The sequence below is a fragment of the Erithacus rubecula genome (genome assembly GCF_903797595.1).
Source record: "Erithacus rubecula genome assembly, chromosome: 1".
Lineage (NCBI taxonomy): Eukaryota > Metazoa > Chordata > Aves > Passeriformes > Muscicapidae > Erithacus > Erithacus rubecula.
In genome coordinates this window covers 20,043,664-20,065,436 of record NC_136658.1, presented here as the reverse complement: position 1 = coordinate 20,065,436, position 21,773 = coordinate 20,043,664, and the positions used below count along the sequence as shown (strand labels likewise).

The 21,773-nt window shown below is 40.5% G+C and overlaps 2 protein-coding genes across 3 annotated transcripts in view; one reads left to right on the top strand and one right to left on the bottom strand.

The window, feature by feature from the left end:
• Positions 1-427: 427 nt before the first annotated feature.
• BLZF1 (basic leucine zipper nuclear factor 1) lies at positions 428-8,615 on the bottom strand. 2 transcript variants are annotated; one of them, XM_079330140.1, is made up of 7 exons: positions 8,464-8,615; positions 7,011-7,067; positions 5,304-5,743; positions 4,468-4,667; positions 2,800-2,928; positions 1,990-2,206; positions 428-1,809 (listed from the first exon to the last, which is right to left on the bottom strand). In XM_079330140.1, the coding sequence occupies exons 2-7, from the start codon at positions 7,027-7,029 to the stop codon at positions 1,624-1,626; spliced, it is 1,191 nt and encodes a 396-aa protein (XP_079186266.1). In that variant the 5' UTR covers positions 7,030-7,067; positions 8,464-8,615; the 3' UTR covers positions 428-1,623. The 2 variants fall into 2 exon arrangements, with proteins under 2 accessions (XP_079186266.1, XP_079186265.1); XM_079330139.1 differs by lacking the exon at positions 8,464-8,615 and adding an exon at positions 8,096-8,226.
• Positions 8,561-21,773, top strand: part of NME7 (NME/NM23 family member 7) — an 86,488-nt gene continuing 73,275 nt past the window's right edge. The window contains exon 1 of the mRNA XM_079330348.1: positions 8,561-8,669. Coding sequence (XP_079186474.1) covers positions 8,667-8,669 — 3 coding nt within the window. The 5' untranslated portion in view covers positions 8,561-8,666. The remainder of the gene's footprint in view (positions 8,670-21,773) is intronic.

The window sequence follows — 21,773 nt, the reverse complement described above, 5'->3', positions numbered from 1 at the left end:
GTATTTTTCTTTGTTATTTTTGGAGCTAGTTACAGGCATATTGAGAGCACTGGTGTTGGACTGAAGGCTGCTCTGTTGCTGCTTTTGACAGCATAGAGAGTGAGCATGGACACAAAATGAAAACTTCTCATGCTAATGGGACATGTAAGTAACAGGTGCCTTCCTCCTTCCAGTACCTTCCCCTGACACCAAAGGCAACAAGAGCAAGAAGAGTGTCTAGCAAGCAAATCCAGGGGGAATGTTTGCAATGGTTCACACAACATCTCCCTAATTGTAGAAAACTACAAGAGAGATGCTTCTCTGTTCATTGCCTCACACCAGCAGAATGAAGGGTTATACAGTACAGTGTCATATATTTTCCTTTTATGCTACAGAGTAAACAGGGTCAGAAATGTGACTTCATTAAATCCAAAATTGCAACTTGAAAGCAATCAAAAGAAGTTTATTGTAGCTTTCTTCATGTAAACCAAAGCAGAGGCAGCAACAGCAAGAACTTACAGCTTACACATTCTGATCACAGGTATGAGACCCAAAGGAAAATTGGGTAAAAGCAACCATTTCAGAAACATTTTCCCTAAACTAGACAGCTTCAGATGGTAAATTTGGGGGTCAAACTAAGAAACTTAAATAGGCTTCTTTGGATTTAGCAGATTGTCTCCTAAAAGTTCTCTTCAAACCTATGTCAAGAACTTCAAATCTACATCAAGATTATAAAACCATATAAGTAAAAAAATACTTTTTTTTAAACAGTACCTGTGCAAACTTAGTGCTTATTTTCATCTTCCTATAATATCCAGGAAGACCTTGGGCAAGGACTGAGTCCTAATGCCAGGCCAGGATTCAGTGCTATGTACTAAAGGAAGTATGTCAGTCTGCCTTTGCTGAGGATCAGCTAGGCTGCAGCTTCACTCTAGAAGCTGGCACAATGGAAAAGCCATTTTTTCAGCTCTATGGAAACACAAGAATAATCTCACCCCACAGAATTTTCTAGAATCCACTTGAAAGAAATTACTACTTATATATTATAGCTAGAGTTCATTCAGGCTTCATCTCCTTCTTGACAGGAGGGGTGACATTGCATATACTCTTGCTTTCAGAACTTACAGCTATGAAGAATCATTGCACATACTCCTTTTCATAACTAAATTTAAAATGTAGAATATAGACTTGGGGCCAGTTCAGCTAAAATTAAAAAAAAAATAGCATGTTATTGACCATTTACCATTATTTTCAAATTTAGACATAAGTGATCAGCACTTCATTTGCTTTGGTACAGTTACACTTCTGTCTCCCTCTAAAGGGAAATTCATTAAGATTTGCTAACAAGCCTATAAATGTTAAATAGTCAAGAGCATCTCTATGCTCTATAAATGGGACCAGCATAATGTATTTTTGTCTTGTCTTCTTGTATAAGAAAATAAGTAGCTTTCCCTATTGAGAAGTAGTAGAAGTGTCCCAGAGACTATGGAAATCCTGTCAATCCCTAACTTCAAGAGATAGAGAAGCAGAAACTGCATAATTTCCAATGTCAAACCCGCCCATTACAGAAAAAGGACAAAGGGAAGCCTGCTGAACATCAAGTAGTATAATTCTTCAGAAAGAGCAGGTGCCTTGGCTGGGCTTTTAAAGGGCTATTAACTCTCCTTGACAGTGATTGCAACAATTGAAGGTGACATCTTCATATCTTGTATATGGGTGAAACCTTCCAATACTTTTCTTTGTGGAAAGGAAAGAAGATGGAGAAGTCTCAGAAAAAGAAACTTCTGTTGATGTTTCTGGATGTGCAGCTGGATCCAGTACACGTAGCACCTAAGGATGAAAAAACTGACACTGAAAATTTTTTATGCAGTTTAATGGGCTTTTTCTTTCTCTAAGAGTTAGGAAGGATTTCTACTCAAAAACCATTTTTCATCTTTTTTCCAAGTTGAAAATGAAACGTGTTTACCCAGAACCTTATTATAAAGATTAACATGTATCAAGAATTCTTACCATTTCAGCCATTTTCTCAGCAGGGGTATTGCAAAACTCCACAGTTGAAGTCTTTTTTGGACTGTTAGTGCCAACATTACCTAGAAGATGTGAGCTTACAGCTTTGGATAGCTTACAATTCACAGCTGCTAGCTCTGTTGTAGTGTAAGGCTGGGCACTAGGATAGTATGTCTGTTGCCTCCCCCACTGAAGAGAGACCATGAGTTCCTCCAGCAGCCTGTGAAGGAAGAAGCACTGTTAGTGGGGCTTGTATTCTACACTGTATAATCAGCACCCAGCACACTTCAGAGAAACCATCTCTTCCCAAGGCTTACTGCCTAAGCTAAATCTTCAACCAAAGAAACGGACAAAAATAGTGTTTAAGAACAAGGAGACAAATGGGCTATTCTCCAAGGCAAGGCCTCACCAACACAGGACATTAATACTGGGAACACTTACTTGACATCTGGCAGAATAAGCACTGTAAAGTCCATGTAGGTAGAAGACTTCCTTGATATTTTGGAAGGAAACGGGAAAGACTTGAAATCAAGACAGGAAGTGATTAAAGAGAGAAAGCCTGGGTATGTGAGGGATGTCAGTTCCACAGTTTATTACCCTTAAGACCTCAGACCTCTGGGAATGACAAAAGTATTCTATTACTTTTGCTCTTTCAGCTGTAAGACTGAAAAGTGACCATACTAGACATCAGCATAATTGATTTTGGTTGAATATCACTGTAAGAGGGGAAAGTTATTTGATTCTCTTCTAGCCTAAAATAAATTGACAAAAATGAAGTTTGCACAGAGGTAGTCTGCATTAGAAAAATCATACTTGTGTGTATCCATCATCTCCTGGCGGAACTGATCGCGTTCATTCAGCAAGTCCTGGATGGCACTCTGTGCATCCCTGGTTTGGCGCTGAAGAATTGCTCTGGTATTGGTCAGCTCATCAGCCATCACCCTGCAGAGGAAATCTCCAGTCAGTAGGGAAAGGAAACTGTTTAAAAGTCACTTTTTTCTACTACAGGCCATCATTTGTCTGCTCAACCTGAGTATTAAGCTGCTGTTCTCTGTTCCCTCACCCATGCAGAGCCTATATTAATCTAATTAAGAATAATTTCTGTTCAACTACAGCCAACACCAGTGCAAGATTATGTTATGACTGAGTTTAAATAATCTTAGGTCATTTAATACAGATCTAGTAACAGACATTTCAAAATACCTTGGGAAAGTGTACATGGTTGACAAGGATCCTGAGAAAGAAAAAGCTAAATAAATTTTTCTTTTACTAACAATTCTCACAAGTATGCTGTAATCACATCTGTTCACTCATCTCTAAAAATGGAAGCTGTGGCTACAGACTGCATTCATTTACCTCTCTGCCCTTCTCAGGGGCAATCACCAGATGCCAGATATGGAGACAGCTGTTTTCACATTTTGCAATGCCATGAGGCTTGACACTGACCCCTTTGGCAGGCATTTCAAATGCCTGCGATATTCCAAATGCAAAAACCAGAATGACATTTAAACAACCAACAGTTAGAAATAGGAGATAAAAATGAACCAGAATGTTATAATATTGAAGAGTGCTACTTTTGAAGCATGCTGCTAGAGACTCACAGCCCTGATCTCAGAATTCCTCATAACGTTAACAAACCACAAGTTTGCATAGTAGCTCTTGCTCAGCTAGGACTTACAAGTACCATTACACCCCATATGTTACACAAGTTATCATTTACCCCATATGCTGTAACTTCTTAAGACCAGCAAATTAAAGGGAGGAGACTGTATTCTATTGCCTTCAAACAGTAAGGTCTTTTGTAATATGCATTAAGCATCACAATTCAGTCAGTTATATCCAAGTATAGTAGAAAATTAAAAATCCTAGAACACTATTAACAGATCTGGTAATACAACTAAACTTAGCAAGTTTAAAGTCATTGTAAAATAAGATTTTGACTTTCAGATCTGCTTTTATGGTTAAAAAAATAACAGTAGGGTTCTGAGCAGTAACATAAGCAGTATTTGATAAAGAAGTCCCCCTACTTTTTCTTCTATAGTAGGTGCCTGACTCACTATAAGCAGAGCTCTTAAACACATCAGCTTCTTCTCAAATTGATGACTGTATCATACTGGGGAGTTGGGGATGAAAATAACTAATAACCTTTAAGAAAAGTCAGCTGCCCTAGAAGACATTTTTATACCCGAAACTGCATGCGGCTTTACCAAAATTAAGAGCCTATCTTGCTTACCTGACAAGAACTGTATGAGATTTTAGGAGGTTTAAGACTCACTGTATTACCTCTGAAAACCAGGAGTATTCTGATTTAAAAGGAGCTTATTTCTTTGTACCTTTCCTGTATTCTCAGATTTCATAGTAGTTATCAGTATGGCTATTGTGGATGTCCTCTGCATATGTAAGCACACTGCAATGAGTTTATGGGATGAAAGACTGTGATGAAGGAGCATGCTGTTAGGACAGCTCCATGAGAAGGAATACCTGCTTGCTAGGAATTTGCTTCTCCACACATCACATTGTATAGACATGCGCTCCAATTGTTCAGACAGCTGAGCCACATTTCGGCCCAGGACTTCATTTTCTAGGATGAGCTGATTCTTCTCACGAGCCATCCGTTCAAAGTGATACTGCAGATCATCCCCAACAGAAGCAACAAGTAATTTCTTCAGCTCCCGATTGACCTGGAATTAGACCAGACTCTCTTGTAACTATCAATAGAGAATAAACACTCCTAAGAATGCAGTGCAACTTATTGCAATTTACTAACAGTAAATTGTCTTTCCCTTTCCTGAATGGGATGTTTCCAGGCAAGCATAAACATTTGAGCCTAAAGCATGTCCAACACATTACTGTTTAAATTCTAACAGAAAGTGAAAAGAATGAAAGTGAAAGAATGAAAGCCTGCTGCAGGAAACAAAGTTTCTGTAGTATTCAACTCCTGAATTAGTAAAGTAATAAAGGATTAGACAAGACATCCACAGGTGCATGAAAGAGAAAGTTATAATCAACCCTTCTATGGCACAACATTTTTCACTTAGTGATTAAGGAGCAAAGTCTTTCCTCATGAAAGATTCATTTCCCTGCAGCTAATCTAGTGTGTTTCTCCCAGCTAAGTCTTTGACTCTTTCATCTGTTGTCAAAGAAGCAGCACTGGAATACTTTGATGTACTTCTACTCTCTATCTTAGCTGATAAGTTCAAAAGGGAACCTATTTGTTTCAAGGCTAGAGTGTCATAGCAGTTCTCTTTGGTCACATTCACAAACTGTTTACACAAACCAAAACAGTTCAGCTGTGGCAGATAAAACACATTTCTTACCTCTGTCTGTATACGCAGCTGATTAGAGAGACCTTCTTTATCCTGTAACAACCGCTTTTCTGAATTCTTTAGCTTTTCAATTGCATTTTTCAGCTCTAGCTGTTCTTTCTTGGAATCTGTGGTACCATCTGACTGATGGCATGTGTCTGCTTTATGTCCCACAGATTTAGCTACCTTAGCATTTTTAGTTGGAACAACATGGGTGATAGCTGTTTTGGGGACCAATATTCTAATAGCTTCAATCTCCACTGATTTATCTGCATGTACTTTCCCGAGCTGCAGAACTCCAGGACTCAGGGAAGAGGCTGTCTTTCTGCGGGGGCTGTGGTGGATGTGATGGCTCGTAGTGTTGGCTCCAGTGATTACTTCCACTGATCCAGCTGTTTGCTCTGTTTCCATGCCATCTCCAGGTCCTCGAATGGGTGCCGAGGCATCATCAACTGAAATTCAGAAAACCTTTCACTTGGTTACAATGTCATTGTAAATCTTCCCCTAATTTCTGTACTTCAAAGTTAGGGATTTTAATTACACACTGCATGTGTCAAATAGTGAATTGCAGCAGTGATTATCAAGCACAAGTCAGAAACCATAGAATAGTTTGGACTGGACGGGACACTCCTGCTGTGGGCAGCAACACCCTCCACCTGACCAGGTTGCTCAGGGCCCCATTCAACTGTTCTTGAATACTTCAGGGATGGGGGATCCACAACTTCCCTGGGAACCTGTTCTGGTGTCTCACCATCCTCCCAGTAAGCCTTTACTCTAGTAAATTCTTACTCAAATGTGCACTGCTCATTAACAACAGCAGCATGAGACACAAACACTGATCTGAATTGCATTAATTTTAATTTTCTGCTGCCATACAAGATTAAATGCAGACACAAAAATGCTTTCCTGGAAAAAAAAAAATCTTGACAACATTACTCATACACTGAAAATAAAATCAGGTTTTGGGAGCTGGCAGAATCAGAGCAGTTTCATTTTAAAAGCAAGAAGCAAATGAAAAACAGCTATCACCCAGACAGCTCTGACACCTTAAATACTATTAAGTACTAACAAGTTTCAGTTGCCCAAGTGAAGGTTTAAGAAAAGCCAACAACCCAGTTCTGCTCCATTTCTGAACTACAGACTCCAACATTCCCAGTAATGCTGCATTCTGCTCCATAGCTCCAATATACACAACATTTACTGAAATTAATTTTATTTAAGTCCACTAAGTTTTCAGCTGAATGAATTATTATTGTAGTACAGTTTCCTCTCAATGGGTGAGAGATACAAGGTTTCTGAGGGCTTGGCTACACATATTGCTATTTTTCTCATATGGAAGGCAGTAATGTGAACTTGTGTCTTCTATCCAAATATTAATGAATTTCAAAAATGCTGTAGTAACATCATTACATTGCCTTACTTTCAAGTTTGCTGAATCAGTACCAACAGGTTCTAAAAACCAGAGGATGCTGTCAGACAGGTGTACAGACAGATCCCATTACCAGTGACAAACTTATTTTTCAATATTGAGCTACATTCAATTGCTCTTCCATTCAGGCAATTCTGGTTTTCACTGCAATAACCAAGTCACAGAACTACTTCCTCTAGCTACATAAAAAGAGTAAGTTTAAATGAAAGGAGCCTGGTATTCAATGTAACTCTGGTGTTTAGAATTGCAGTTCTAATCCAGTCTGCTTAGATATCATACAAACAACCTACCTTTTTCTAGAGATGTCATTTTCTCTTCAGCAGTCAGCTCTTCCTAACTAGGTAAGTCTGAGGAAGAAATAAGGAGGGGGCAAAGAAAAATCTTTAGCAAGGTAACAACGGTTAATCTTGGATTATCCAATTTTCTAGTACAATCTCTGAACTCCAGTTCAGTAGCACAGTGAAAAAACCCACACTGAAATAAAAGGGAAAACCACAAAATGGTAAAAACTATACCAAAACCCAGAGTTAGAAGACTGCTTCTGGCACTTGTGTCTTTTTTTCACCAAGAGCTGCACCTCATCTTGTTCTAATTTCCATTCCTCTATGGTTTTTTTTTGATCTCCCTCCTTTTTTCAGTGAGGCCCCATCTTACCCTTTAAAAGCCTGTAACACTCCCACAGTACAACTGCATTACCATGCCAGGATAACCTAAAATAATCACAGAACCATAAGAAAAGGAAATCCCACTTTTCTTCAAGCAGATCAAGAGGTGAGGAGGAAACAATAGCAACTGCACAGTGCACAATTCCCTGAGTCCTGCTTGCTCAAACAACTTTTTTCATAGGGCAAATTCTCAGTCAAAGAAGGAGTCAATGCTCTGAGTGGGTGCCCATGGTTAGTTTACCCTAACAACAAAAGCTGAACCCCAGTTTGGCCCAATCCACCATCCTGGCCAATTTCTCCCTTATTCACCAAATATACTGACCAGTGCCACCTGCACCCACAGGAGCATCCACTCTTAAGTCACTTGCCCCTCTTTTCTACAGTCTAACTACATTAGTTTGAGATAAGTAAACCCTTACGTTGTTTGGCTGGCTTTTTCCTGTGAGCTCTCCCCATTATTCAAGGGAGATCACCAGGGCCCTTGCTTCCTTTCACTGTACCACTAAGTGAAAAGGTTTAGCTACAGCTTTTTGACTTCCATTGCAGCAGCTCTCTGCTCTAAAAAGAAAATGGCTGCAATGAGCACACTGCTACTTTTGGGTTTCTAAAGATTTTTTTTGTGTCAGGCAGGTTTATATTCTGTGATGAACAGAAGAGAAACACCTCTTCCTCCTTGAGCCTTCTCTAAGTACAATACAGAGATGTCTCACCATCTGTTGCTTCTACAACCGGAGTTGTGCGTTTGCTTATTTAATAGCATTAGGTGTTAATCACCACTGCTGTTCGTTCCTTTTGGTTGAGGATCTCTACTCGATGAGAACGAGGAGGATGAAAGCGCAGCTGCTCAAGAAGAGACAAGAATAGTCAATTAAAGACTGATTAGGAGCATTTGGGCTCCATCAGACACGTCCTGCTCCTTCAGAGCTCACGCTATAACCCTGGCCAGCTACGTGTGGGGATAGTGTAAGCCTCCCAACATGTCCCCTCCTCCTCCATCTCCCTCACGGGTAGCATCAATACCCACCGCACCTCTCAGAACGCCGCGCCTGCAGGATCCAGGGCCTCGCACAGCCCCAGCCCGGGCCGCAGAGCGATGTCGCGGCGCCCCGCAGTTGTCACCTCCGCGGTTTCCGCGTCCGGCGGCGGGCGGGGCGCCGCGCGTGTCGTGTCCGCTCCCGCCCAATCGCGGCCCGGCCGCGGGGGCGGCGCTTCGGTTGGCGGGGCAGCGGCGGGCTGGGCGTCGCCATCACCGCCGTCATCGGCATCGTCGCCCTCATCGCCATGGTGAGCGGGGACAGGGGCCGGGGGGCAGCGGCGGCTCCGCGGGGCAGAGCCCCTCAGCGCCGCGGGAGGGCCGCGCCCGGCCCCGCCCGGCCTCGGCTGGGGGGCGCAGCCGGGGCAGGTTTGACGGGGCCGTTCGGGCTCGTTGGTGCTCAGCTGTTGGGAAGTTGCTGCCGCCGCCCCTGAGCCGGGAATCTGCTGGGCCTGGAGCTCGGGAGACCTGGCGGGAAGGCAGTGATGCACTTGGGGGAGAGAATGCGTTTTAGGTGCCACAGTCTTCATTCTTGACTGGGTGTGCTGTGTAATAATACAGGACAGACGACGGGATGTCATTGCAGGGGCAATAATAAAGAAAGCCCAGTTTGCATTTTAATGTCGGGGAAAGGTTCTTCACCCCGAGCGTGACTGGGATCTGGAGCAGCTCCCCAGGGAAGTGGTCCCAGCACCAAGCCTGGCAGAGTGCAAGAAGTGTTGGGGCACGGTGTGACTCTGAGGCTGCCGTGTGCGCGGCACGGAGTGCCGCTCGACAGTCCTTGAGGCTCCCTTCCATCACAGCGTATTCTGAGATTATAATGAAACACACCTGAGGCCCCCTTGCCCAAGGTGGTGTGCAAACCCCAGTGTTGTAGAGCTGATTAAAAAAATCAACACCTTTGAGTTGCATTTTGTACTCAAACTCACATACAAGACCCATGCAGTAGCCGGGCAGATGCAGCTGTGGGTGGGTCCAACTTTACATACCTGTCTCCAGCCTCTCCAGCAGCTTATTTTGCCCCTTGCTTTTGAAACATAAACCCAAGATAAGCATCTGCCACTTAAATAGAAAGGCCACTGTTTGTTTTCAGATAGAGGAGTTGTAAGTGTTCTGTTTAATCCAGGTAAAACTGTAATTTTCAGTTCCCATATTGAATTTATTCATGTTGGCAGAAGTTCTGCTTTCAGAGTTGTACCTTAGGTAAAGCATTTGCTTTGTTTTAGCTGATTATCACTGAGTTTGACATGTTTCTAACCTCCCTATATTTCTGAGGTGACATCAACTTCATTAGAGCAGAATCTTACAGCAACCTCTAACAAAATGTTTCATGACATATTTGTTTGATTTCTTTTGAAAAGCCTTCAGTGATAGAAACGACATGATATGTTGACACAATTCCATTTGCATTAAGATTTTTATAGGTCACTGAGTTTTTCCTATTATATTCTGTGCTGGAAATTATACCAGTGATTATTTGTTCTGTTCTTTGTGGCTTAAAGATATTCCATTTTGTCTTTTATTTGTAAAAGTACTTGAAGTTTTAAACTTTGCCCTTTCCTCATTTCACATTTTTTTTCAGTAAACAAATTTTGTTCTCTTAATATTTTTCTGCTGGTTTTAAAATTTAACCATTTTCCATTCTGCCTGCAGTTTTCTCTAAATGTGTTGTTTAACCCTGCAGGTTTCTTCCCAGCTGTATTTTGTTCCACTGCTGCTGAACAGAGCAAAATATTTATTTCTTGTGTCTTAGATCTTCATATTGTCAAATTTACCATTTTTTTTCCCTGAACTGTTTTGCACTCTCACTGCAACCTACCATAACTATCCAATTTCCTGTGGTTTTGTTGTCTAGCCCATTTCTCCCCTTGTATTTGTATTTTTATTGTATTAGTTTGCATTTGTTTCTATAGAATTTTCAGATTATCATTCTCAGTTCTGGTTCTAAGATGCTTGCAGTCTTTCCCACACTTTAGCTGTCAGCCCAGATCCTGGATGCTTTCTCAGTTTCATTTTCAGCGTAGTAAGAAAAACCGAAAATAAAGCAGGTGCATGGTGGATCATTGTGGAACACTGTCTTACTCCCAATTGGCAAGGGAAGCATTCCTAATTGCATCTTCATGTGATAGATGCAACTGCTCTTTAGTTTAGGCCATAATGCCTTACTCAGCTTGTCAGACTTGCAGGTGACAGATTAAAAGCCTTACCAGTTCCCTAATTGTCACAGTGGTGGTTTCTCCCTTGCTCACTGTGTTAGAAAAAGATTTGTTCTTGACAAACTCACATTATCTGCTTTTTATTATTGTGTTCTTGTCTTAGATGTTCAATAACCATCTGCTTAATAACTTGTTCCATTATCTTCACAAACACTGCCTCTCTTGCCCTGGGACCTTTCTTCTCTGGTCTTTCAAATGTAACAGAGTCCTGCTTGTTTCTTTTATACTAAAAAAGCCACTAATTTTTCCACTCGTGCCCTTCATCCTGACAGTTTCCTAAAATGCATTTACAATAATTTGGCCACTGGAAGATGGTGGGAGAATAGATGTTTGGGAATGAGTGCTGGTCAATTACATATGGACTCAGGATCCTGGGAAAGGGCTAAGTTATGTAACTGTTGGATGCCATGCCTTTATGCATCTGACCCATCATAACCTTTTCAGAACATCTTTTCTCAGGAGCAAAATCAATACGAAAGATGCCTTCTGGTGCATTCTAATACTGATCTGAAAGCTGGACTTTAGCATCAGGGTTTTAATTAGATTCTGAAAGTAATCAATTTTGGGTGAGAAAGCTTGACCAATCTTTAGTACTATGTTGCTTCCACTTAATCATATAGCTTGAGTAAGTTTCAACATATAACTCAGGAAAAAACCTGTTGCAAGTCATATCATGGCTTGTAACAAAAAAAAAGGTAATAATTTTGGTGGTATCAGTTTGGAATGTATTTGTGTCACACTCCACTCGTGCAAGCAGTGCTCTGGAAGTGGTTGTGTGCATTGTAAAACTGGGCAGGTGTACTGCTGTGGTGGCAGAGGCTGAGGGAAAGGACAAATGTGCTGAAATATCCTGCAGTTATTTGTCTAACAGCACTTTGGCTTTACAGCCTGCTAATCACTGGAGAACAGCTTTCCTTGTCATCGAATGGCAGCATTTCAGATGAGTTCTGGTCCATTCTGGTGTCTGGTTTGTAATTGTGTGAGACCTGGCTGCTGTGGACAGTGACCAGTAAATTGCCAGAGGAAAACCTGCTTTTCTCCACTCAGGATATGCTCTCCCTCTTGGCTCTTTTATTCTGTAATGGTACCTTTCATGTAACCATATACAGGGATGTATTTGTCCACGATGTTAACAACATTAGTTTCTTTTGATTCATGAGTTTGGTGCACTGTGACACTTGAAAGTGTTCCAGATATGGAAGTGCAGCATTTTCCAGTGAACAATGGGCTCTGCTTAGCACAGACACAGAGCCTGATTGCAGTGGAAACTCTGCACATAGGTGCAGTTAGAGGATTTCCTTTTCTTCCATGCTTTGAAATAATTATTGTTATCCCTGCAGTCTGACAGATGCATTCTACATTACAAAGACACTTTGAACAACAGGACAGATATTGTTTCCTTCTTATGCATTAAGAAATCAAGACACATAAAAGCCAGATGACTTGTCTAATTGATGCCATCTGGTTTTGATCTTGTGGATGTAGAAGTACATGGTTACTGGAATTTAAGTGTCCAGCTACTTTAGTTCTTTTTGCAAAGTTAGGGAAAATATATATGAAATTTGCTCCCCTGCCTTCCAAAGCTTGCAGTCTTGTAATTTTGACAAAAATCTTATATATATATATCAAGGAATGAGCAGTTCAGCTCACTTCAACAGAAAATTTGACAACTTGTGTGCTACATGTTTGCTGTAATTATTATTATCATCAGCTCATTAGTAAAACCCACAGCTTGGAGAACATCAACATGTAAATCATCAGTTCAGACAAGACAGAGAAGAAAAATTAGATTTTTTTTTTCAAGTGCTTCGATTTATCAGTGGAAAATACTTATTTCCTTTTTGGGAAATGGGTCTTAGGAAATTAATCAGGAGTTTCCAGAATTTGCCAGTAGTGAGGCCTGGGTTTTCACAGCGTGTTCAAATTTTCAGCTGAAGACTTTAAAAGCTCATAGGGCTGTTTTGGTTTACAGAATTTTCTTTTGGGACCTGGCAATCTCAATCATAATGGATGAGCTGGTAAAATAGAATAATTATGATGAAGATCTGTCATTCAGATGATAATATAAACAGACTAAACTCTTTCCTGCTAACAGACTTTCCTGAAGGAGTGCATGTTTATGAAATGCCTTCTTGTAATTTTCAAATCGCTTACTTCCTGTTGCAAAACAGCTGTCATTAAAAAAAAAAACCCAGTATTTTAAACTCTTCTAGGAAAAGATGCAATATCTACACAAAAGACATTTTCCTAATGCTTGAGAAATTTTGGTTCTTTGGTCTTAAAACAAGACTCAATTTCACTAGAGTGACAGTTGGTGATTACATTGAATTTTTCTCAGCTGCACAATGGCCTGATCCTGTCAGTTGAAAGTTTGCAAGACAGAAACGACCACAAGGACAAGTCTCTGTACTTAATGGCCAACTCTCATTTGCAGCATTTCATCACAGGGAAAAAAATTTTGTATGCAGCATGAGGAGAAAATAAGCAAAATGCTATCAGGTACCCTCTAACTACTTATTGCATGGTGAGTCTTCCCGTAAGCATCAAGACTATGTCATGGTTTTGTCTTGAACTGGTGATTCCAAACAGTGGAAATTTACTTTAGCAGGTAGGCTGTGTACATTGCAGAATATGTAGCTGATAAAATAACTGATTATTTGGCTGTCTGTCAGGCAAGTGAAAACTGTTTGAAAACCCCCATAACTTTCCTTTGTTTCAGGAGCTCATTTTGGGTTTGATGTTGACATCTTTATGACATCATGTGCTTTATAAAATAGCACCCTACAAATGCAAAGTTGACAGGTTTAGAATACACGGGATAAATTACCTCCTACTACAGCCAAGTCTTGGCGTTGGCTTGCAAAGATTACCATCTCTCCAAGTGTAATTTTAGATGAATTGATGGCTCTTCTGATGGGGTGGCTCAAACATGACATTGATATAGTAGGAGTTACCTAACATTGTCTGATGATAAGTTTGATACTGATTTCCCTTTGTCACCTGGAGTTGTCCGTCCGGATCCTTTGAGTTGTGTGTACAGATCTTAATAACTGATATATCTGTCCTAATGATATGTTGGGTTTTTTAAAATATATATATTGTCAGAAACTCCAGAATTTCAGGAATTACTCAGTGAACCAGTGCCAGGAGTGAAGAAAACTTGTAAACTTTCAGTTAGCAGTAAAAAATAATAGAATTTGATGACAGAGACAGTAGTTATTTAGAGATGTTCCAGGCAGATTTGATGTGGGTAAAATTTACACTTAACTGTCAGAGCTCAGCATTTTTTAAAAGTGCATCTAGATTGTTGTGAATACAGGAACCCAGCTGGTCTGTGTCAGATCTGGAGCAGCTTGGAAGTATGAGCATTACCTTTGGGTGAAGAGACACCAAGCTATAATTAGAATCACAGAATCATCATCTAGTTTGGAAGGGACCTCCAACCTGCTTCAAACAGGTCTAACCAGACCAGGTTGTTCTAGGCTGTGTCCTGGCAAGTCCTGAACATCTCCCAAGATGGAGATTGCACACTTCCTCTGGGCATCCTGTGCCAGTGTTTGACCACCCTCTTGTAATTCTTTGTTTTTCTGGTACGTGACTGGAATGTTCTTTGTTTCCACATGTGTCCTTTGCATTTTTTGCTCTCACTGTGCACCCTCAGGGAAAGTCTAGATCCGTCTTTTTGGTGTATTTAAGTTAGGCAGTTGTAGACAGCAGTAAGATCACCCTCAGCCTTCTCTAATCTGAGTAGGCTCTGCTCTCCCAGCCTCCTCTCATGTGTCCTGTTCTCCAGACCCGGACTGCCTTGGTGGCCAGTGGCTAAGCACTAAAAATGGAAACTTTTGGGTTTTTCTGTGTGATAGTGTCCTTTTCCTTTAAGCCAAGGGAGTAATGACCTCCAAAAAGTGGGCTTGGCTGTTCAGTTTTCCATTTTAGTCAGTTTTTAGAATCCTATGGGGATCCAGTATATCCGGGTGGGATACTCTGTTAATCATGGACTGACTGGTAAGAAACAATGCTTGTAGGGAACACCTATTGCTCTAAGTCTGAAGAGGGCTTTTCCATGAACACTGACTTTTAACTATAATTGTAGTTGCCAGGAATAATCACCAAAATTGCTATTTCTTGAGAGTAAGCACCATGCATCCAAACAATTTTGTGTTCCCCTGTTGTCCTCATAGAGATGGAAACCAGAGGCCCTGGTTTCAGAGCAGCACACCAAGGTGACTCAATAGTGTTGTGTGGGTGGAACCCCATAGTTCTCTGCCAATTAGCAAAAGAGAAAGAAAAAAACAGCATGAGGTTTGATAAAGGGAGTAAATTATGTGTGGCAGGGTTTTGGAACAGTTTAATACTAAGAATGACAGCTTAGCAAGTATTTTCATGTATAATGAGCTTGTCTCAGATCAGATGAGCACATACAAGAGGTAGAAGTTATTATTTTTTTTTCTCACACTGTGCCTATTAGAGTTATGATATAAATTCTGTGAGGTGCCTTTATGAGTTGTCCTGGAGGGAACAGCTCTGATACTTGTTTAAAACTGTGGCATTGGGATTTTTGAGAGGCTGTGGAATTGGCACTGGGAGGCTGAGCATTGAGTGTCTCAGTTTTCCTGTGTGAAAAGACTTCATCATTTTGGCCGTTGTGATCTGTGCTTTATCATTTAGTAATTTCTGCCTCCTCTTCCAAGGTTACTAATTTTGAAGCTCTAGGTATACTAGGAAGAGATAGCAATGGCTTCTAACTGATCTGTCAGAAGCAAATTCTGAAAGTTTGAATAGGGCACTCAGCCTGTTCATGGGCACCAGGGGGAGCTCATGTCTTTGCAAAGAAATGGCTCCCTCCCGAGATGTGTTCCTGAGAGCCTGTTGCAGGATCTTTGTTTGCATGGGATCCTACAGTGATTGCAACTACCTTAATTATTTCTTTTAAAAAAATCACACTTTTTCTGCAGAATACTCCAACACACTTGGAAGGAGAGGCACGTAGAAGAGAGGGCTACACATGGGAAGTGGAGAGAGGTGGGTAGACCTCTTAAGCCTGTGTACCTGTTCTTCCACACACTGCACATTTAAGTGTGATCCCTCACTTAAATAGTACTCCTATTTTTAGCCTTTCCTTTTCTTCTTTCTCCTACTGTAGGGATTGTGTCATGCTGTATGTTTTCTAGTTACATAGAAGCAGTGCTGCCCTCACCCTGTCCCATGGCCTCTTTTACAATACACTCTTTGATTACTGAACTGTGATCTTTTAAGTCTGAAGACTCCCAAATCACTGGGATGGAGTAAAGGAACTGGGGTCTGCCTCCAGTCCTTGCAGCTACTGACATTCTGGAGCAGCAGTGTGTCCTGGAGGCAGATGCAGGGGCAGTGGGCTGAGCAGTATTTTCCCTTTCTGACTTCTTTCCACAGGTGCCTGGTTCCTATGCTGAAGTTTAGGGTCTGTGGAAGCAGGAAATCAAAATGAAGGGGGATTTATGATGCCTAAATAGTACAAATATTTTAGCCATTAAATCTTGGTATCCTTCCATGAAAGGAGTGATGGTGATGATTATTCTAATTTTACAGAAGTAGGGAAAATAGCCTCCTTTTTGAAAAGGTACTGAATATCAAGTGCACTATTGCAGGGGGCACCTGTGTAGGTGGAACTAAGTATGGGATTGGAATCTCTCAGTCACGTCTTCATCCAGCAGAGATATTTGTATCTCAGGGGAATAACATAGATTAGTTGAGCAAATCTGATGACAGAAGTCCTATGCTTTGGGAGAGAAGTAATCTGTGAATTATAGAAGAAATCTTCATAAAGTGGACTTGTAAAAGTCTGTTAGGATTGGCAGAGTTTGGGAATATGATTATACTCACCCACTTTGCTTTGTGTATCCCACAGAAGTTTTTCATTTCTTACTTTACTAATGGGAAATTGCTAAACAGCTTTTATCATGAGAACTTCTGTTTGGCTGTAACTTGTCAATAGTCTGACTTCAGAATAAATTATGACCATGACATCTGTACTAGCTGAAATCTGGATTTAGTCCAACTACCTTAGAATTTGACACAATATGAGGAAAAGTAAAGCCAGCATTTGGTTAAGCACTAGTGCAGACAAAATAATACTTGCTTTAAGTGTCCACAGTATGAATGAGAAACGTGTCAGCAGAGTTGGCAGCTTCATAGGACCATAACTTGTTACTAGGATGTGACAAGCTCTGACAGTTCCAGGTGGATGCAGCATGTGTGGTCTTCAGAGCATTCACACAAACTCCTGGGTGCTAATTGCTTGTGGTACTGGCTGGCTGAAAGACCTGCTCTCCCTTAGCTGTGATTCCAAGGCAACCAACTAGTTCTTGTTAAAAAAGCTTTTCAGAAGATTATTATGAGCTGAGATAATCTGAAGATGCTGTAGGCATTATACTGCTTTGAAGTGCCATTGACAGTTATAGTTTAGGATTTGTAGGTGTTTCCTTTCAAAGCTCTACTTCCAGCTGCTTGTAACTTCATGCAATTTTAACCACTCTGTGTGAAAATTTCCAGATTGATTCTACAAGTGCTTGAAAATTAAATGGAATACCTGCATAGGAATATGTGGGGACAAAATCTGAAAATGCTTCAGAATCCTAATAAAAATACTAAAACAAATCAGTGTTCCTCTGAAAAGCTTTAGTTCTCAAAATACTGGAAATTGAAAGCTGCAAGTTTGGCAGAGGAATGGTTTTCTGTAAAAGAAAATTACCTTTGAGTATTGACATCAGCTTTAATGTTAGGCCAAATTTTGAGCCTTTAGGAATGTTTTTCTTGTAAGTACAATATTGGTTGGATCATGCAACAGGGTGTGCACAGGTAGCTCAGTGTTTCTCTTCCTGGCATCACATGGAGGCATTAATCTCCTGGTTGGAAGTTGGAGGCACTGGGTTCAGCAGATGACCATGGCAGCCTTAGTTCTGCCACTACTGGCTGATTAAGTGCAAAGCACCTAAACTTTGAGCTCAGATGTGATTATGTGGGATGACCTGTGTTTCAAATCGTGCTCTGAGTCAGGGAACAGCTCTGCTTTTGCTTAAATCACTGTCAGGCTCTGCTGGAGTTAGTGGAGGCAGACAGGCACGTGCTGAGCGCTTCTGAATGCTCTGAGAGGAATTACCTGTGATCTCGTAATTATGAGTGCAATAATATATGACCTTATCATCTGCAGCTTTGTAAATGTACATTAAATGATCACATGTTCTCCTAAAGACAAGATGTAGCTGGTCTTCTAAAGCTAAAGCTGTCTGAACAGAGCAGTGAGGAGCAGTATGGCATCCTTTATGTGTTTTAGAGAAATTGTTTTCCATTACAAACATAATATGAATCCTGTAAATTAAGTACTTAAATATGGCATGTAATTGCAGAGGATTGAAGTTATTGGTTGAGAATTTTAATTCTTGATTATTTTCTATGAGAGACCAGGGGGAAAAAAAGGTTAGGTTATACTAATCATGCCTACGTGCTTCGTAGGAAGCTTACATAATGTACGCAGTCTAGTAGTAAAAGCAGATTTATTGCTTAGTAAATTGACAGAACAGCCAGGTAATTTTGCTGATGTGGCATGAAATTGCAGATTCCTAAATCTGAAAAGAAAATTTGAGGCCTTCAACCTTCTAGAGCTGTGTTTATCACAACCCTTGTGTATAAGGGAATGATTTACAGAACTGAGATCCCAGCTGAAGAGGAAGATTCCCTTGGTTAATGCTACAAGAACAGAAGTATCCCCATGCTACTTGGCAATAGATGGTCCAAGCAGCAATAGCCATATGAACATACCCAGTCCAAAAGACACCTGAGAAGCCTAGGGATCAGTAATATTGGAGGTCTGTGGATCCAAAAGATGTAGCACCAGTTGGAGGAGGGTAAACACAAATGTGTTAGTGTTTGACTCAATAGATTTGAAATATGATTAAGAATGTTATTAGGTTATCCAATATTTGCTTAATTTGAAATAATCTAGAATTTGTGTGAAATTTTCACTCGGTAGGCTTTGCATTCTACAAGAAGAGGATTAAAAGAGATAAGCTTACAAAATTCATCAGTGAGTTTTTGAATACAAGGCTTAGGTTGAGAACTGTCTGTAGTCAAGACATTGTCATGGAAATTGCTGTTGCCAGATGTTTTTCCTTTTGAAAAGTGATCTTTTGATATTCCTTTTGCACTAAAGAAAAGCCTGTTGAGAAAGTAGTGGGAGGTGCAACAGCAGTGAGTTGGCTGCAAAATTGGAGTTCTAAAAATTATTATAGCTCGTGTGTCAGAATAGAAGAGGAGGAGGAAAATGAGTTTTAAGAGACAGAGCTAATTGACTGCTCTATCTACACAGTGTTGTGGATTTAAGTTATGCCTGGAAAATATCCTGTATTACATAAACTGTGAAGGCAGAAGATGGCTTGAATAACACAGCTTAATAATCATGCATTGATGAGGATTCAGTTTGGAATTTAAGGTGCACTACAATGCTGAAAATCAGAGCATTTCTGCCATGTAGAATGTTAGACTTCAGTGTAAGCTCAATCATAGTTAGACATCAGAGAATCCCAGTGGGTATGGGCTTTTATTTAACACCTGAGCTGAAGACAGGCTCTGGTCATAGCAGTCAGGGATAAGAAACAGAAATATAGAGAACCAGGCCTCATATTTCTCATGCTTACAGAGCAATTGATTTTTTAAAGAGATTTTTTTAGAGATTTCAATTGTTTTAAGTTTTTTTAAAATTTTCTTCTTTAGCTTTGTGTCTGCAGAGAATTGTCACATTTAAGACGTCCTTCTATGGAGGAATAGCACTCTTAATCCACTGGTTAAGACTGTCTGTTATGCTAATTGAAGTTACAGTTTTTTTGGTCTGAATTTGTGACCACTTCATGCTGTGTAGTAAGTTCAGCATCATGCAGGACCTGCCCCTAAAAGCATTCAACTGAAAATAAAGCAGGCTTGCCAGATGTTAAAATGGGAGGACAGGTAAGCTAACAAGTCAACCATATAAAGCAATCAGGGTGTTTCTGAGGCTCTTGAGAAAGCAGGTGCTGCTGTGGCAGTGCTTCTGTCACTGGCCTGCGGGGGGACTATAACCCTGTGAGTGAGTAGCTGCTTCTGGCTGAAATTCTTGGCTCTTGCTCTCAGACCAGGAGTTTGCCAGTTACTGCTTTTCATTTGTGCTGAAGTCCTCTTCAGGACTAGGAAGTAGCATTAAATCTGAAATGGGGATTGGTCTGGAAGAGCAGTGATTGGAGATTTATGAGCTTTGAGGAACTGTTTCAAGTAATTCACAACAGGACTTAGATACCTGCTGTTAAAGGCTGATCATACAGTTATAGCAGTAGTCCAGAGGTTGATTGTATGTTTATAACAACAGTTTCTAGGCCTATTCTGAAAATAATGTTCTTGGTGAAGGCAGCTGGTCAGGTCCCCCACTTCACCCTATCTGAAGACCACAAGCCAACGTCTGTCTAAAGAATGCAGCAGCACAATAGTTGGTGGGCTTTTTGTAGAAACTAAAAAGAGGAAGGATAAAGATACCTAAAGATACCACTTCACTGGCCAACTGGCCATTTCAGCTCTTTTTTTTTTTTTTTTTTTTTTTTTTTTTTTTTTTTTTTTTTTTAATTCTTGTTTCTTCCTGAAAATAAGTACCTGTTAATGCATAAGCAGACTACCTGATGTTGGAGTCAATCAGCCTCATGATGTCTTCACCTGTAATGTCTTATAATAATTAGTATTGCTTTGAAACCATCTCATTTTTTACAAAAATACTCTTGCTCTTCTGAAGTATTGTTGAGAGTGCCACCAACCTGATTTGAGGGGTGAGCACGTTGTGAAACAATATTCCCTTAAAATTGTGTGATTTTAGAATTTTAGGAAGCTTCAGAGCAACCTTTCCAGAAAGCATTTTTGGTATATTAGGAGAAATACCCATTTGGTGTGAGAATAGTTCCTGTCTGCTGGTCCTTCCTGTTCCCAGTGATTTTCATAGAAACAGCTTGGTCTGTGCATTTTTGGAGGTTTTCCCCATGGCAGCAGAGTTTTACAAAATGTAGAACACAGATATCAGGATGGTTCAGATCCAGCTTTTTACCGAGGTTTGTGCAGTCTTTTTATTGCTTCATTAGGAGATAATTCAAATCCTTTGATTCTTTTTCTCTTTGGTCTGATTTCAGAGTCACTGAGTCACTGAGAAAAATCGAAGAAGCAGCAAACAACAAAGCTGCACACTTAAAATGTAGCAATACTCTGCATGACTCCTAAAGCTGTAATATGTGAGCAATGGACCCTGAGCCTGTGTCAGATAATGTCATGCATGCTGAAGTTCCTGGCAGCCTGTATAACCTCATAGAGACCAGATTGCTAATAGCATGTAAAGATGCACTTTCTAGATACCTCAGGGCTTTCTAATTTTAAGAAATATTTTGGTACCGTCTCAAGTTCTCTTGAGCTATAAAAGAACACCTCAGCAGCTCCTGATTCCCTGCATTCCCCATTGTAAGGTAAACTAGTATGAAATTTCTGGTCAAAACCAGAGGAGGAGGAGAACAGAAGTACCCACCCCAGAATAGTACAGTAGTGTGGCTGTCAGGTGGCATCATGAAGCGTTTGGAAAAGCAGATCCAGATCTATATTCTTCATAGGTCAGACCAGAGGGATAAAGTTGTTTCTCCGCCTTTCCATGGAGGTCCTTGAGCTGCTCTTCTACCACTGTTGCTTCTCATGAAAACATTTGGAAGATCTCCTTTTATTTACTTGTGGACAGAAGCCTTTTGGAAGTCTAAAAGGTTTTACAGTACAAGATATTGTGTCCTGTCCAGCTTGTTAAGAATTTTGATTTTTGGTTTTGAATGTCTTTGGCAGTTTGGTTCCAAACACACCATTTCCCTCTCCACAGTTTTCTCTTGGAGGCAGCACAGTTCTTTGATGAATGCCTGGATTTAGCTTCTTGAACTTAGTGCCATGCTGGCTAAGAATGACTGCTTTCCCCATCACTTTCAGAAGTACAAAATTGAGTTTTTAATTCAGCTGTACTTCAATAAGTGTTTCTCATGTGCACAGAGCCATCCTACTGATATTCACACATGACAACATGAACAGAAAGCAAAAGGTAGCAAACCCACAAGCATTTAAATGTTT

Excerpts from the sequence above, each read along its gene's own strand:
- BLZF1 (XM_079330140.1), bottom strand. Across the intron at positions 4,668-5,303 it reads AGCTGCGTATACAGACAGAG|GTCAATCGGGAGCTGAAGAA; the intron begins GTAAGAAATGTG and ends GTCTAATTCCAG. Across the intron at positions 2,207-2,799 it reads GAGATGATGGATACACACAA|GCTGCTGGAGGAACTCATGG; the intron begins GTATGATTTTTC and ends CTTCCTTCACAG.